The 18943-nt window shown below is 38.4% G+C and overlaps 1 protein-coding gene across 1 annotated transcript; it reads right to left on the bottom strand.

Annotated features, from left to right (window-relative positions):
• Positions 1-8394: 8394 nt before the first annotated feature.
• Positions 8395-10268, bottom strand: LOC122019309. The gene is made up of 3 exons (XM_042576790.1): positions 10164-10268; positions 8809-9228; positions 8395-8734 (listed from the first exon to the last, which is right to left on the bottom strand). The coding sequence occupies exons 1-3, from the start codon at positions 10266-10268 to the stop codon at positions 8615-8617; spliced, it is 645 nt and encodes a 214-aa protein (XP_042432724.1). The 3' UTR covers positions 8395-8614.
• Positions 10269-18943: the final 8675 nt, after the last annotated feature.

Genomic DNA, 18943 nt, shown 5'->3' with positions numbered 1-18943 from the left:
GATTCTTATTTCTAGATAAATGTTTATACCAAAAGCTAGGCTTTTAGTATACACTCTAACACCAGGAACCGATCAGGAGGCTCCTGATGTCTCCTGATCGGACAGTCGTCCGATCATTTCGACACCTGGACACCCATCTCCCTTAAAACTTCCCGATCCTTTCTTTTCCCTTTTCACGCGGAAGCCCTAGCCGACTCTTCCCTACACCTCACTTCTTCTCTTCTCTTTGCACGCTGGAACCCTAGCCAAAGCCTTAGCCAAAAGATACTTCAATGGCACCAAGGTAACTCCATACTTCTCTAGAACTTGGCATTTCAGTTTCATTTCTCATCATATCTGTGTTTTTTTGTTTCGGGTGTTGGTGGCTCCGATGCTCACTTACTTGCCCTATTGGATCACATTGTTACACCTTAGGAAGAAACAAGTGGGTGAGGGGACCTCTAAGTCACCTGAGAAGTCTAAGTCTAAGGCTCCCTCTCGACCTCAACCAGCTGTCTCCGGGAGATTTCCAAACCACCAGTTTGAGGAAGCCTTTAGACAAAGAACCTTTAAATTACTCCCTTGTAGGTCTGTAGATCGAAAATTCATGGACGAATTTTGTCCAACTGTGTCAGAAATCATTGCCTACTACAAACTTGATACACTTGTCTATTTAGAACGAGATATCAATTATGACTTAGTATCGGAGTTTTATAACAATCTTCATCAAACTAATGATGTAAGTTATAAAACAAAGGTTGCTAAGCGGACTCTTGATTTCAGTTTCTCAGCCTTCTTTGACTATCTAGGTTGCCGGAGGTGTTCCGAAAATATCTTTTCGATATATCCTGACTTACCAGACCCCTTACCTTCACCTTTTGATGTCACATCTGACTCTATTTATGAGTATTTCTTCAGACATCCTAGACCAGGTGGGCTAGATGAATTACATGTTGATTTTCCTACGTTTGCAGCCTTGAGATTATCTGCCCACGATTACATCCTCTTTAAGATTGTCACAAACTGCCTTCTGCCAATCACATCTAAACCCTTGTCTGAAATCCGACCATATCATTGTCTGATGCTTTATGGATTGCGTCGGCGTCTCGACTTTGACATCATGTCCAGCATCTACTCTTCGATCATTTCCTATAGTGAGCCAAACAGCTTCACTGTTTATATGCCTTATGGGCATATCATTACAGATTGGCTCGAGACTCTTCAGATTGATGTCTCCAAGGGTAGAATAGTCAAGATGGTCAGGCAGGACTGCAGACTTGGGAAACGGGCATTTTCCAAGTCTGGCATCATAGGACAGGATGGGGACGTTCGGTGGAAGGATGGGAGAGCTCTAGGTGAGTTACCACGGGGACCTCCACGACAGGTTGCTGCTGCGCCTGTTGCTGCTCCTCCTGCTGCTGCTGCTGACGATGGAGAGGCAGATCCTGATCTGCGGCTGAGCTCCACGGGTTGCGCGTCCGGATTGACCAGCGCTACGATGAGTTACGCAGTCAGCAGTTGGCGACACATCAGGCGATTATGGGATGGATGGTCAGATACCCACCTCCGCAGGATTTCCCGGGCTATCCATCCTCGAGCAGCGGCATGCCACCTCAGGGACCCACTCCTCCCATTGATGATACTGATGCTCCTCATGATGAGGAGGCTGATTGATACACATTGTTCTATGATGTCATTTTGACTATCTATGTTTTGGTTGTTGTTTGTTGGATATTTATGTCTAACTTGGATACTTGCTGATTTCATCTATTTATGCTGTTCATTTCCTTGTTTTTTTTTATGTTTCACTTCCTATTGGCTATTAATTTGCTGTTCATATGCCATGTCTTGTATGTCTCTTATTTCTTTATCACTGTCTTATAATACACTTAGAAGGTATTCTAGGTGAATTAAGAAAAAGACAGTATGGGTTAAGGGGGAGTCCTTTAACGTTTTCTTTCCTAATTCGCACCTTTTTGGTGTTTGACAAAGGGGGAGAAGGTAACTAAGTTTAGAGATAAATGAAAGTTTATCTTAGGGGGAGGATCTTGATTCCCCTAAAATTAGGGAAATATGAACATTTCTGATCTAAATTTAAATCGTGTTGTCAAACAACAAAAAGGGGGAGATTGTTGATACAGTCTGACCTGGCTATTGTTTTGATATTAATTAATCTCAGACTGATTAATGATCAAGGTTGATCATGTGGAGAGGAAAAGTCCAAGTACGGATACTTGGCAGTCGAGAGGGCTCTAGGGCTCGACTCAGGCCGAGAGGGCCCTGTAGCTTGTTCTGCTGACCTCGGAGAGGGCTCGAGCTCATTCTCCTGACTAGGCCGAGAGGGGGCTCTCCTGAGTGCTCAGTCACTAGGTCGAGAGGGCTTGCAGAAGACGTTAGGTTTAGGGAGGCTCTAAAACTAACAACATTGGATATCGATCATGCATTGACCGATCTAGTGATACCGGTTGACCGGATCGATCGGCGTCGATCCAAGGATACTCAGTGAACTGATCGGTCTCGTGACCGATCGGAACTGTAAATAATGGATTATCGATCGGTCTCGTGACGCACGTAAGCGATCTCAGGCTATCCGACGGGACCTGGACCGAATAATGTTCGCGAAGACTCAGAACCATAGGGGGATCGGTCTGTGGACCGATCCACCCATAGGCTGATCGGTCCACAGACCGATCAGCATAATCCTAGGCCGATCAGGGTGTGTCCTGATCGGTCCAGAAGGCTATGGATCGGTCTGCTGACCGATCCACAACAATATCGTTTGTTTTTTGCTGTTTCTCTGCGATTTCTGATTCACCTGATCAAATCATCTGCTGTGAGATTTTTGAGTTACAGGTTGCAGGTGTCGTGCCAGTGCTTAATTTCAAATTAAGCTCCATCAGAAGAATAAGAACAAATGCCCTTTGTGCTATGTTTCACTGCAAGTGGTGCAATTCGAGCGTAACGTTCACTGGCTGCGATCAGTTGGCAACAGCTTGACTCTTTCTCATTGGTTCGAGCTCAGAGACACCAGTAAAGACCATGGATGGTATTGGTGTGAGCTCAGAGAACCAGATGAGGAGGAAGAGTGATTGGCGATGCCTGAGTTGGTTGCAGTGATACGATACAGGTGACAGCGATTCGGCTCTGGCTGAAGACAGTGAGAAAGCAGAGGAATAAGAAGAAGGAAGAAGAGAGGTTTTGGTAACAAAAGGTTCTGGAAAAACTCTCTGTGAACCGAAGCAAGAGGCTGTGTATTGTTGAGCTCTTGGTTGAGGAATTCCTTCTGCCTTTGCTTTCATCGTGGCTGTAAGTTCATTTGTTCATTCTTTTCAGCCAAAAATCTCTGTTAAGTCTTGTGCTTCATTTTCAAATCATTTCTGTGACTTTGTGGAGAGGTTACTCCACCGAGAAGGAGAAATACTTAGCCGGAATTTGTCCGGGGTGTGATCTACCGAAAGATCAAGGGATCGTCCACCCTACGGATACGCCGAGGAGTAGGGGCAAGTTATCCCCGAACCTCGTACATACTTGTGTAATCTGTGGGTTGTGTTTTCTTTCCTTGCATCAGTTTTCTTCTTACTTATTTCAGCTGTGCTAACAAGATTTTGTGAGGAAATTGACTGACTTTTAGTGGATGCTATTCACACCCCCCCCCCCTCTCTAGCCATCCGAAGGTCCTAACAGCTTCCACTCCGGCTTCTCGTCCCTTGGAATCGCCGCGTGGTTCCTTCTCGTCCGCCAGCGTACTCATCCGCAGTCTTCGTCCCTCGGTCGCACCCTGTGCCGACCTTCTCGCTAGCTGCGTCTCTTGCTCCTCGAGCAGTCTTCCACAACGGCTTCTCGTCCCTCAGAACCATCGCATGCTTCCTTCTCGTCCGCCGGTGTACGCCTCCATAGTGCCTCGTCCCTCGGACGCACCGCGTGCCGTCCTTCTTGCTAGCTGCGTCTTTCGCTCGACTACTTGTGCTCCTAAGCTCCTGCACACTTAGACACAAGGTTAAAATCACACAGGACATAACTTAACTTGTTGATCACACAAAAATAACCTTGGGGTTCCAACATATGAGAAGGCCAATAATCAAGTTGATGTTGCGGTCAAAAGTCAAGAGAAAGTAGTAGTCACGGGCGGGGGTTCCCTTGGGACTTGGTCCCCCACACCGCATAACTAGTCCCAATCTACTCTCGATCGGCTCCATGCTAGTCAGATCCCTAGGGCTCAGTCCCCCCACTTCTCCTAGACACAACTCCTAGTCTACACCAGGTCAGCTCCTTGTCGGTCGGACCTCCCAAGGCTCAGTCCCCCCACTTCTCCAGCGCATAGCTCCCAGTCTACTCCCGGCCTGCTATATATCAGTCGAACTCCCAAGGCTCAGTCCCCCCACTTCTCCTAGGCATAACTCCTAGTCGACTCCCGGCAAGCTCCATGCTGGTCGGACCCCAGGACTTAATCCCTCACTTCTACTGAGCACAATTCCCAGTCTACTCCCGGTCGAATTCATACCGATCGGACCCTCAGGGCTCAGTCCCCCCACTTCTACTGGGCATAACTCCCAGTCTACTCTCGACTAGCTCTATGTCGGTCAGACCCCAGGGCATAGTCCCCTCATTGCTTATGGGCATAACTCTCAATATACTTTCGGTTGGCTCTATCGGCCGACTCTATGTTGGTCGGACTATTACTAGGAGACAACATTGTCAGGGAATTGCAACTACTTGTCAAAGAATAATGACTATTTGTCAGGGAATATTCCGATGCTTTGTCACATGCATGAAGTGGAACCTTCTTCTACTCATTGGGAGTCCGCCGTATATCCTCTAGCACCCGACATACCTTGACACTCAACCTTCTCAAATGCCTCATAATTACGGAGGTTATGAGAGGCAGTATAAAAAGAGAGGTTCTCTCTATTGTTCAGGATTGCGCACACACACGCATCTACTACAGTACTACCATTCATCTTCTTTCTACGTTTTTCACTCGGTACTGCTCCTGACTTAAGTGTCAGAGTGTCTGTGCCAGAGACCTCTTCCCTGATTCTCATACTATCGCTCCCGGGTGCTTGGTCTGTGGTGTCCACAGGTTCGTGGTCGTAGCTCCGATCGTCACCCCCTGCTCCGTGGGAAGGCGAAAAGCCTGCAACGTACCCTTAGGTCTCAGGCCCAGGTTTTCTCCCCATCAACATTCTTGCCAATGTCAACAGCACCCCATCTGACTTAACTTCTGGACGATATCAAATTTGACGCCGTCTGTGATGTCCATCGATTCATGGTCCTAGCTCCGACCGTCTCCCCCTGCTCTGTGAGAAGGTGAAAAGTTTGTGACGTACCCTTAGGTCTCAGACCCGGATCTTCTCTCCATCAACATTCTCATCCTTATCATTAGTATCTTCATCTAACTCAACTTCTGGACGAGATAAGGGCATTAAGGGGTCTTCACGCTACTGAATCCCTTGAAATGTAAATCTAAGCAGCATAGAGACTTGTTTAACCAAAAACCATCATCTTTTTAAGATGTTTTTTATTAAAAAAACGATAAATAAGAGAGTCGAATATCTGGATTAACCAAAAAACCGAAAGAAAAATAAGACAGTAATTCTACAAGCTATTAGCCATACATTTGCTGTCAAATCATACCTTGCAATCAATCCTTGTCTACCACCCTTTTCGCTTGTATTGTTAATTTCAGTGAGGCAGGCAAGCAAACTGTCATTTTAAATTTAATGGAAACCTAATTTGTTGGCGGGTTAGTTAGACTGCTCCGATCCACTCCCATTCGAGCTAGCTTGGATGAGACGGGACAAGCCTCCAAAGTTACCATACAACAAAAGAGTGTCAAGTTGTTATTTATGTGTTCACGATTTAATCTCTAACTATGATATATTTGTAGAGATTTTTTCTTTCAAATAGAATATATAATTGACGTAATGATAAAGTTGTTGTCATATGATCAAAAAGTCACGGGTTCGAATCTTGAAAACAGTCTCTTGTAAAAAGTAGGATAAGACTACGTACAATAGATCCTTCTCCGGGACTTCACATAATGAAAAATTCGTGCACTGAACTATCCTTTTTTTTAGGATGTGCAATCATTAAATGTTAGATTTTTAGACTATTTATTATGGATATTTTTTTAATTTATCTTAAGATAAAAAAATTTCGATATGATCAAATGAATCGTTCTAGATTCAATGTTATCTGACAACCGTGTTTGAATTAAACGGGACAACTCGGAGAGTCTCTTTCACCAAACTGTTTGTTTTAATTTTATTTATGATGTTGCTTGCCACACAAACAACTTCATCCATGCTCTGCTCTGTTTAGCTCACTGTTAATCAATTCGCTCTTTCTACTTCATTTTCTGTAATTTTTAGCAAAACAACCGAACCCCACTCACCAATGTTAAACTATACATGTGAAAATTCATATACGAAAGGACTTTGGAAGAACTTATTGCTTAGAGAAGCAAATGGACAAAAATAATAATAATAATAACGTGATAGATCGTTCCTTTAGTAGTGGAATTGATTTCATGGGACTTCAGTTCATTCAAATGCACAAAACTGTAAAACCGGTGGGATTCATCTCATGGGACCACCTCATAACATGTGACTGTTTTAAATAACTTGTTTGGAGTAGCTGGCGTTGATATAAATTGGCACGTATAGTTTCTTACATTCCACATCCATATCACATTTGATCAGTAGTTTTATCTTCTGAGTTTCTGATGATGGGGACTCCACGGATCCCCATTTGGATGATTTTTGATGCAATTGTATATATTGTTGTTGGTGGCCGCCTCACACTCAAGTGTTGTGACGTCGACTGAAACAATGGTTGTCGGCTCAACCGAATGCTTAAATTGTGCACGGAAGAACATTAAGATTGACAACGTAGTCAAAGGTACCATACAAATCAATCTTATATTTAGAGTTTCATATTCAAGTATGTGTAAATTAAGGAGGTAGGTTAAAGGCCCTCTACCATGGACGCAGGGAGGGTTAGCGTAGCCATCAAATACAAAATGAGCAACCAGAAATATGAGACCAAAGCCGTCTGCGCTGTGGACAGGGAAACTCCATTATGAGGACACGAGATTTCGTTCTTTTTATATTCAAGTTTCATGATGAAAATGATCGTGACAGGGAAACCTCAGAAGGTTAGGGTGATCCACGATCTAGCTAGTCATTGTTGGATGTTTCTCAACTTGCTTGGACTCCATAAATGATGCAATTCAAGTCTCATTGAGATGGTGCGGTAGTTGAGGTATGGAATGTTGCCACATAAAATCTTAGGATAAAAACTCGACAACATACCTTCCCATGTCTTGGGCACTTGCACTAATGACTAATAGTCACCTATGATTTGCTTTCTCCATATTGGCCTAAAGACGGATTGATGGAGACGCTAGGGACGAGCGAATCATCTTTTACCGCATGAATGATGCAATTCAAATCTCCAAGATCTTTCCCTTTTATGCTAAAAATGCAGCTACACTATACTTCAGTATGCACTTTCTTCCTTTAGACATTAATAAATGTATTCATTCTCTAGTTTCAGTTTTGCTCGGATGAAACAAAGAGACGACAACTGACAGTTACTCATGGATTGACTATATACATATACATACACATAAACATTGATATATGTAAAATCACTGTCCATTTTAAAGACCTCACTAGGATTATGTATAAAAGAAATGTTTGGGACTCAGATCAATTTAACTCATTTTTCAGTGTCAAGCATGAAGCTCCACTCAAGCTTATCAACCTATGATTATGGTTGAAACTGAACCCGTTCTAAGGTGAACACAAATTGAATGAACAAGATGGATTATGCAACATTGGTTATAGACAAATTAGTGTGAGAACACATGCTTAATGTTGATTATCCATTCTTCTACCAGATAATCCCTCTTTCATATGCTTATAGTAACTTGCTTGCTGAACAAAAATGTAGTTTTTGTTAATATAATTCATAACCATGTCCTGTGTTATTTATGTCAGTAATGTATCACGGATGTTCTTGTCTTCTATATAGGACAAGCCTGCAAAATATAATTCCATACATGAGATTCAACTTCACCTGTCTTTTCTTCTTTTAGATGAATTTCCTAGCATTTGATTTTTTTTAGTTGTACCCAAGAGTAAAATGTCCATTAAAGGCCCTACAAAAATGACAGTATGACAGGATAAAATGTATGTCGATGGATGAGCTACACATTCACCCGACATCCGTCTCCGATTCTTCTCAAACGAAAAAGTAGAGTTTTTTTTTCTTTCTAAAATCTAGACAAGGAAGCAGGATTAATCTCTACGTGTTCCCTTGTTTTGTCTTATATTCTGATCGAACACATGATTAAAGTTTACCAAAAAGTAATTAATCAGGCAGAAGTTTCTTGATGAGGAACACAATTCCTGAAATCGATGCGCAAATTCTATCGTATTAGGACAAACTTTGTAGCAACCTATCTATTGCTCAAAAACAAAGAACTACTTGTAGCAATCTCACGCTACAAACCACAATCGAATTGGGGAAAAATGAAAAAAAAGGAAGAAAAAAAAAAGGAAAAACTGCGGGAGCGCCGAGGAACAGAATGGAGCAACAAGATTCAAGAAGTATTAAGTGAAAGGGTGAATCACCGGTGCGCCGTTACCAGCGTCTCGATGAATCTGAGACCGTCGAACCTCGGCGAGAACTTGTCTTCGGCGCTACGCCTCGATCTAGATCCCGAAGCTTTCTTCAATGATCCTGATTCCTATATATCGCGCAAATCCATCACCAATCCGTAAAAAATCTTAACACATCAAGACGAGATAAGGCCATGCATACCCCTTTGACAGCGGCGGAGGGAGCAATGACCGCGAAGAGGTAAGGAGTGGCCGCGGCAGCGAAAGCGGCAGAGGAGGCGGCTGCGATCGAAGCAGTGATGGGTCCGGCCTTGCTCATCTTGACGAGGAGGACGGAGATCGAGGTCGTGTGCTTCTCCTTCCTCTCACGATCGCCGGAGAAGCTTCGAAACCATTCACAGAGTGCTGTGCTCTGTTTCCGCTCAGCCCTTCGTTTTGTAGGTCTATAAATCGAATTGAACAGAGAATTTAGGTTCCGCCGTAACAGTGGATCCTCGACAATCGCAGCAAATAAAAAGCCTCCACGTGACGAACAACCGCGTTTTGCTTGGGTTCGACGCCGAATTGCTTTGAAGGAGAGAGAGAGAGAGAGGTGTGTGGACAGAATGGAAGGGGCCCGACGCTAGGATTAGGAATCTGAGATGAAATTTTTCTTATAAAAAAATAATTTTATTTTATAGTTCAGCATTTTTTAATTTTTCTCTTCGGTAATATTATTTGGACACCTATCACCTATGAAATTTTTTTTTCTTATCTCTTATGATTTTAGTAAAAAAAACAGATTTATTAGCGATGGAAATGGCCTGGTCGTTGCAAAAAGAGGTAAGGACGTATCGTCTGAATCATAAATATAAGGATCAGTTCTGATCCTTCATTTATATTGATGAAATTTAATGATAGATGGGGCTATCAAATTTGAATAGTCCTGTCCAAGAACAAATTAGGACAGATAATCTAAGGACATTCACAGTGATTAAAATTTATTAAGAGTTTTTTCTTTGTTACATCTGCGCCACATTAAAAATTAAAAATCTCACACTTCTCTTTACTATCAACAAATCTTTCAACAATTTTTACATAGGTCCCACACTTTTCATTATATATATTTCATTATCTCTTCTTCATATTTACATTTTATATAATTAAATTTTAATAAAATTTAAATTCATAACTTACTAACATAAAATAACTATCATAATTAAAAAAATTACATAAATATCACAATACATATATCGCAATTAATAAATTATTTTTTCACTGATTACAATTATAGTGTACCCAGATATACTCAACTAAGTCGGCTCGAAGTTGATGATGTAGTTAATTATAACGTAGCTCGTAATTTCTGCAGATGTATGCTTGGAATTCTTGAGTGGAGCCTTGAAATATTTGTGATTGAGGATCTCCTTCATCGCCCGACCAATTGACTACTGCATCTCCCTCATTCTCAATAATCATGTTGTGCAAAATTATACAGGTATACATTATGTCCTTCAAATTATCCTTGTATCAAAATCGTCCTGGACCTCTTATCATTGTCCATCGTGATTGGAGCACCCCAAATGCCCTCTCGACATCCTTTCTCGCGGCCTCCTGTCGTTCTTTAAATATTTTCTCTTGGGATCCTGAGGACATGAAAAGCTCTTGACGAAAGTAGCCCATTCTGGATAGATCCCATCGATCAGATAGTATCCTTTTGTATATTGTGTATTAGTAATCGTAAAATTAACCTCAGGACGATTCGTTAAGCGCATTGATATCATTACGTGACCCCTGCAATTCCAAAAAAGACATGTCATATCCACAAGTCCGAAGATGCAATGGCTTCGAGCACAATTGTTGGGGTGTCATGATCTCCTCGAGTAAACTGGCCTTTCTAAGCGACGGAACAATTTTTCCATTGTCAATGCATACAATCAAGACTGCCCAACATGCCAGGGAAACCATGTCTCTGCTCATGCATTTCAAGCAAGTGTTGGATATCAGCAGTATTAGGTCTTCTTAAATATTGAGCCCCGAACACTTCAATTACATATCGACAAAAGTTGAATAAACATTGAATGACAGTTGTTTCAGCAATTCGTAGATACTCATGATAATGATTAGCTGATGAGACTCCATACACCAATTAACGAATAGCCGCTGTGCATTTATGAAGTGGTGACAAACCTTTTTTCCCGTTGCATCGACCTTCCATTGAAAATATTCGGAATGATTTTTCACGGTGTCAACTATACGAAGGAATAACTCTTTTTGATTTCAAAATCGACGTCAAAATATGTCATCAGGATATACCGGATCATCAGAAAAGTAATCATTGAAAACACGAGCATGTCCAACTTCACCATCCCGATTCAAATACCTTCTCCTCTGTATTCTACTAGAAGAACTTTGAGTTCTTTGACGTACCGTTTGTTGCTGATCATATAGTTGGAGCATTCTTCGTTCATTTATATCCTCTGCATCTTCCGCCAATTCATTTCTACAGAATTTATGGAGCATAAATCGATCTGGATTTTGAGTCATTTGAAATAAATCAAGATATTTTTGTGGTTGAAAAATATAGAGAGTTGAGGAAAGAAATCGAAAGCGAAAATAACAATGAGATGAATGAAAAAGATGAAATCGATCATGTATTTATAAAAAAATAATAAATTAAAAAAATAAATTTAACCGTTGAACAACGGCTAAAATAGTCGTTGTTCAACGACATAGCACACAAAAACTCTAATTAAAATTATGCCATTGTTTTTATTTTTTACAATTATAAAAAAAATATAAAAAAAAATTAAAAAACACGAAGAAGTGGCTCTGTAACCATAAAGCTGCTTCTTCGTATAAATGAAAAACCTCCCTCCCACTATGGGAGGGAAGTTTCTCCCAGCTCCCACGTCACATTGGCAGTACGGAAGAAGCTCCCTCCCAGAGCTTCTTCCCCATTTGGCAAGGAGCGGCTCCGTATAGATGGAGCCGCTCCTTCACCGTTTTTTTTTATTTTTTTAATTAAAATAAGTTTTTTTTAATTTAACTATAATATTATAGATGTTTTTTTAATTATGAAAGAAATAGATATGGTTTGGAGGTTTAAAAAATATAGGATCATGAAGTTTCATGTTATCAATTTATAAATTTAAATTTTATAAAATTTAATGATGTATAATGTAAAATATGAAGGAGAAATGAGAATTATATATAGTGAAAAGTGTGGGGCCCATGAAAAAGTTGTTGAGAAGTTTTTTAATAGTAGAAAGAGGTATGAGGTTTTTAACTTTTGATGTGGCGCAGACATGACAACGAAGGAACTCTCAATCACTCAATGAACTCTAACTGCTATGGATGCCCTAAAGGATATGCCCCTAATGGACGGACTATATAAGGGACAGAGGGATATCTCACACGAAAGAAAAACATAGTATATTAGTTTCTAAAATAAATTCAATATATTTATGTTAATCTTTTAATTATTTTTGGAAAAATTAATTAATTAATTAAATTAAGTTGAATTTAATGTTGTATGGTGAAAATTTTGATTTGCTCTTCAAAGTTATGAAAATTCAACGGTAATTTACCGAATAGTGTTAGACAGGTTTGAATTTTTTTTTTCCCAAATCATGTAGTCATTTTGGAAATGTCAATCCCATGCATACCATGAGGCCATGAGCTGTCTTAAATTTCCATTTTATCCTTGACAAAAATTGTAACAATTTGAAGTGCATATGAAGAAGGGATTAAATGGGAGTCCAACACATGTCACTGAACTACTTATTTGTTTTAATGGAAAAAAATTCTAACACCTCCTCGCTCCAGTTTCATCGTCAAAACTTGAAACCATAGTTCCTATCGGTGAAAACAACATAAAAGACAACTTTTACATCACGGATCGGCACCATTTAAGTGTTCATCGACGCTTTCACTGGCGAGCTGTGGGCTCATTGACAAAACCTTGAACGGTAGCTCTTAGTGATTCACCGGTGACCACATCATCCCTTATTGGTACAAGACTTCTATCCCTTCAGATGTTATTTGTTCCCCGGAAGAATTTATTCCGATCTAGCGTTGACCAAAGGTTACAGTATTAATAATATTTGAAATGATCTGAAAAATCCATCATCTTCACAAGTAAAATAAATTTTATCAGTTATAAAAATAGAAAATGTATGCTTAGTTTAAGTTATTTTTAGAAAAGTTATGTGATTGAATTGACAGAAGCAGTATGAAAATGTTAGATAATCGATCTTAGTGAAAAAAATTATAATATTTCAATACTATTATCTATTAGGAATGATGTTTACAAATACTTTGATATGTACAATCAATTATTAAGACTACTAGTAGACTATATTTAGTCTATATTTAAGTATGTTAAATTTATCAAAATGAATTGACTAAAAAGTGTTACTTAGTTTGTGAATGTTATTTGTTTCTTCATTTACAAAGGTCAAATGTTTTATTTGTATATTGTAGGAAATGTAAACATCTATATCAACACCTAGAGAAAAGCTACATTGGATGCGTAAACTGGGTTATTTTATAGATTTTTCTAGTCAAAATTTTCCAAAAGGTAAGGGGAAGGGAAAAGAGTTATCAGGAGTGAAACTTCATGAAAAACATATTAGCATTATAAATAGTAGCCCCTCTGTGTCTTTCCTTAGCATACCACAAATTTTAATTAGGGGATTACTAGTTAACATCTTTGAGAATTGGGATTCATAAGGTAAAATTTTTAAATTTTAGAATGTGGGTGCGACCTTCACAACCAAAAACATAGCACTATTGCTCAAAATCCTTAATAGAGGTATGCATGTAAAGATGAATTCGAAGGTTGCTTCTAAAAAATTGTATACAAGATATTTTGTAAGAAAAGAGCTAGATCGATCTAGATTGGAAGACCTAATGAAGAAATATTATCTTCGTGTGGATTCAGATGTGGATGTTAGCTTGTTTTGTAAATTTGATATTTTGTAAATATTTTCTTTTGTTTTATTTCTTCTTCTACTTATAAGCTACCTATATGACTTATAGATATTATTGATGATATCAGCAACCTAGGAAATTATAATGGTGTTGAAGTAATTTATAATTATATGACTCCTCAACTCTTGATATTTAGAAAAGTGTTTGTAGCAAAGACTCCTAGTCATATGGTCATGCAATCTTATATGAAGGGATTTACTGGTCTACTTATTGTAAGTCCTAAATATGTAGTTAGTTGTTTGCATAAAGAGCTAATATAATCTAATTATTTAATTTTGTCATAGGCTTAGTTTCTTGAGCATGTCCCTATTCAATGAACAACCAACAAGGTAGGATCCAGAATAAGCAACTCGAGGTTTGCTCATTCTCATAATCATAAAGTAAGAGATAAGTTACAAGCTTTGCTCTCCAAGTAAACATAAGTGTATTTGAAATAATGCTACCACCCTATTATCTATGTAAAGGTTCGTTAATTGATTATCTATTATTGTTGATCAATTAGATTATTTTTTATATTTACCCTACTCCTGAGGAAGTCCATTTACTTGGGTCCCTCTAGCCATTTAAGGCAAGTCAACACCACAAAGGGGTGAAACATTCATTGCACAAATCGATGCACACTCACCGGAGGCAGTTGGATATTTAGAATGTATTGCAAAGGAAATAATGATTGAAATTCTTACCTACCAGAATGAAGAACTACTTGCCTTTAATAAAGAATTAGTTGACATTCTAGATAGGGAGGAATACCTTTTCCAACTAGGCACCCTGTAGGACATCCTCCTCCTAAAGATTCATCCACCAATTCGATGAAAAGAGGATGTGATAGAAGTCACTATGACATGAGGGACACTCCTAAAGATAAACCTTTATTGGTACCATTGGTCCATGAGACGAAGAGGTCCAAAGAACAATGAAGGAGGGTGAGAGGGTGGTGTTAAAAAAATTTAAAAAAAAAACAAAAAATCTAAAATGTAAGAATATAAGACTATATTAGTCATTAACGAGATTGATTAAGAACAGAAGGCCGAAAGAATACAATGAAGTGAGAAGACACTTAACAAAAGGAGGTTGGATGGTATTAAAGTAAGGCGAGAATTATGGAGTAATTCTTAAATAATAATTGCAAGAGGGCTGCTTCCCCTCCCCCGGTCAACCCACACCTCCTCCACCTCCCCCTCTCTCCATGCCAAAAGACGCATGTACCCCCTCCACCTCCCCTTTTTGTTTTTTTTGTTTTTTTATTTCATTTAATTCTCATTTTGTTTTAATTTTTTTAATTAATTTTATTTAAAAATAACTCTCATACAATTATATTTTAAATTTTATTTAATTTTACTTTTTAATTAATTTAATTTATTATTTTTTATCAATACTTTATTTTTCAATTTTGTATAAATTTTATTTAGTTTTTATTTTTTAAATTAATTTAATTTATTAGTTTTTATCAATACTTTATTTTTCAATTTTATATAAATTTTATTTATTTTTATTTTTTAAATAATTTAATTTATTATTTTTTTCATAATACTTATATTTTTTCAATTGATTTTTTTAAATTTTAATTTTTTATTAATTTTTTTAATCAATTTCTTTATCAAATTTTTTTCAGTTTTATTTTTTTCAATAATTTTTTTATATGTTTATAATCTTTTATTTATTTTTAGTTTATATTTAAAACTAAAAAAAATACTACCAATTAATAATGAACACATTCATAACTTAGGAACAAATATATTTTTTCCAAATGAAGAGTACATGTAATAATACAAAAAAAAACATAAAAACATATAAAAATAGAAATCTTAATCAATATTGCCTCCAAATTCTGCTCCCGATGCATTTGGTGGTGGTGCACCTATTATTTCGTACCACAAATGAGCGCGTGTCCTGTAACGAGTGACCCATCCTTTAGCTTCATACGATGAATGTTGCCACCACCAAGTTGGAATGAGTGGTACAGGATAATGAGGATATAAGAAAACTTGTACGAAGTGATTGCCAATATGAGCAATAGCTATTTCTCGACGCTCTTGGTTTGGAACTGGAGGAGTTCTTAATGGCAAGTGAGTAAAACAACTCCCAATATTCTCACCAAATGTATGAAGTACAAGATTGTACCTTGATGCGATGACAATTCCCAAAGGCATAGCGTCCATCCAATATATTTCTAGTGCCCACTGCTCGAAATAATTCAATGAGAATAATAGATTGGTTACCAAATTTGGATCTGGATAAAGTTGATCATATAGATCCTTATTTTGTTGAATCTCTTCTATAAGCTCAAATCGTACTTGAACCCAACCTGCTTCACCATACCCAATTAATGCAGCTATTGCCCTGAATCCACAATGACCATCAGGTTGAACATCAACAGTGTGATAAATATAACGCTGCAGAGGCACAGGTAATTTCTCAATATAAGTATCACGGATGGGTGGAACTGGAGAGTGATCATGGGTCGTTTGAGTATTGTGAACCTTCGACCCTCTTCCACGTCTTCCTCTCCCTTGAGATGTTGCAATCGGTTGAGAGACCCTAGATCCTGAAGTGGATGCTTCTCCGAAAGAAGATATGCGATGTCCACTTTGCTCATCTCTACCTGTAGGTCGACCTCTATGTTCTGTGTTGTATGAAGGAGCTCGCAATATACTTTGAGATGGATCAATCATATCAAGAAACTTGTTTATCATATGCTCTCGCATATATGGATCCATCCCATCTAATATCTCAACAACGTGGGATGTCCTGTTAGGTTCTGCTCCCTCGTCATTAAACTGATGTGCATGCATCGACAATCTCCTCCAATGAGCGTTGATACTCTGAAGCGGAATTGGAATGGAAAAGTAATGATAATGTGCAAGATCATGCTCGCATGGCAATCCGTATACAATTTTGATAGAACAGTTGCATCTGCCGGATAGCTGGTGAGATGCTTCCTCAATACATTTTAGCTGACCAGAAATTAACTCCATTGCCTCTAATGAAATCCGACACCTTATTTGACTGAAAATGTCATCATGTAAATGTTGATGGCGTGGAATGTTCAGAGATTTTTCGAACGACTTCTTAATATCCCCAAACTGAATTCTCAACATCTTATGTATTTTTTCAAAAGATGTCTGTAGGGATGACATGGTATCTCCCAAATATAACTTCAATCTCGCATGTGCAGATTCTGCCCTGTAATAAAAAAATGCATTGTGTTTAAATACTGAAAAGAATTGAAATACTACAATAATGAACAAAATTTAAATAATAAAACTATAAAATGACTATACCTTTGATTTGAATTGCTCCCGAGGTACATACATGTATCAACCCATGCTGAAACAAACCGCTCTTTGTAAGGGTGTAACCATGTATTCCAAAGATAATTTAGAACACCCTCGAATCGTTGATACTCTTTGCGCATGACATCCCACTTATGCTGATAAGACCATTGTGTCGATGAATTAATGAGTGAGTGCCATGATGCATAAAAATGTTGCCACTCCAGACCAAGCATAGGGGCGCATTTCTTCATTACGCACTGGTTTATGTGCCAAATACAAAGGATGTGACGTGCATTGGGAAAACATGTTTCAATTGCATTAATAAGCGACAAATCCCGATCTGAAACAAATACCAATGGCAACGATGCCTTCTTTTCAACCATCCACTTCTTTAAGGTACCTAATGCCCATGTCAGTTGCTCTGTCTTCTCATTACTAAGATATGCAAACATAAGTGAGTAAGTTCGCATTGTGGATGTGATACCCACAACCTCCAATAGTGGTATCCGATACTCATTGGTCTTGTATGTGGCATCAATGATCAACATAGATGAAAAGTTGACAGACAGTCTAGACTTTTGGATGAACCCAAATAATATCTGTGATTTCGTTGGTGTCTGGATTTGTACGGTATTTATGGAGGTATTCTTTCTTGATTAATTGGTCCAAGACATCTGAATAGAATTTAGGCCACCTCGTTTAGCGGAGTTATTTGTGAAAATAGCAGTATAAATGCTTTTGATCCCCGTAGTGTGTGATGGGTCTCTTTCCTTCAAAATACTAAGAATTTCACGAGGTGTGGTGTTGTTGGCCATTTCAAGCACAGATTCTTTTCTTTGGTTTTAACCTACTCGGGTACTCATGTCCATCAATATATTCTGCTAATTGATGATTATGAAAACCACAAACAACCCTTAAACCCCACATCACACCATCTGGAGGTATTGGTATACCTCGCAGCTCAAATGGCCATTCACATTTTTTAGTCCCAGTATTTCTTTTTAAGGATTGCCCATCAACTAAATATCGTGGCGGTTTATACTTTCCACCTCTTTCACACATAAGATGACACTTTGGTAGCTTACCACTTTTTAAATTAGCAGAATTTTTAATAACCACTACAATACCATTCTTCAAACCAACTGTCTTTACTCAATTTATCATATCTTCTATACTTTTAAATATCTATATAAAAAAATATAACAAAGATGCATAAGTATGACATTATCAATCTTAATATAATTTCTCTACTTATAAAATAAATAATGAATATACATAAAACAATGATAATAACTAACCTGATCTGTGGTAAATTCGATTGTATAATCGCGATTGTTGTTGGAGATATCTTGACTAGGAACATCATTCTCAATTGACCAACTATCTGAAAATAAGCCCAAATAGTCATCCATATTTTCAGGAAGAGAGAAGGAGAAGCTGAGAGGGAGATATCAGTGAAGGGAGGTGTGAATGAAGAGTGACTAAAAATGAAGTGTGAGAGGAGGATTTAAAGGGAGATGTTTTGACACGTGTCAAAAGTTGAAGGGTGGGTAATTTAAGGGGAGGGGAGGTTCTGACATGTGTCAAGAGTTTAAGGGTGAGTAATTTAAGGGGAGGGGAGGTTCTGACATGTGTCAAGTGTTGAAAGGGGGACCATTTAAAGTTATGAGAGATTTTGACATGTGTCAAGAGTTGAAGGGTGGGTAATTTAAGGGGAGGGGAGGTTCTGACATGTGTCAAGAGTTGAAGGGTGGGTAATTTAAAGGGAGGGGAGGTTCTGACATATGTCAAGCATTGAAGAGGGGTAATTTAAAGGGAGGGGGTGTTTTGACAGGTGTCAATGGTTGAAGAATGACGAATTTAAATGGAGGAGTGTTTTGACAGGTGTCAATGGTTGGATGATGGGTAATTTAAAGAGGGTGAGAGATTCTGACATGTGTTATATGTCAATGGTTGGAGGGAGGGATGATTTAAAGGGAGAAAAGATTATGATATGTGTTAATAGTTGGATGCGGGTAATTTAAGTGTCAAATTAGGAATGTAATTTAAAGGAAGGGAGTAATTTAAAAATTATATAAAATAAAAAAA

Source organism: Zingiber officinale, chromosome 9A, assembly GCF_018446385.1.
Source record: "Zingiber officinale cultivar Zhangliang chromosome 9A, Zo_v1.1, whole genome shotgun sequence".
NCBI lineage: Eukaryota > Viridiplantae > Streptophyta > Magnoliopsida > Zingiberales > Zingiberaceae > Zingiber > Zingiber officinale.
The sequence above is the reverse complement of the archived record's forward strand: the minus strand, read 5'-3'. Positions and strand labels throughout refer to the sequence as shown.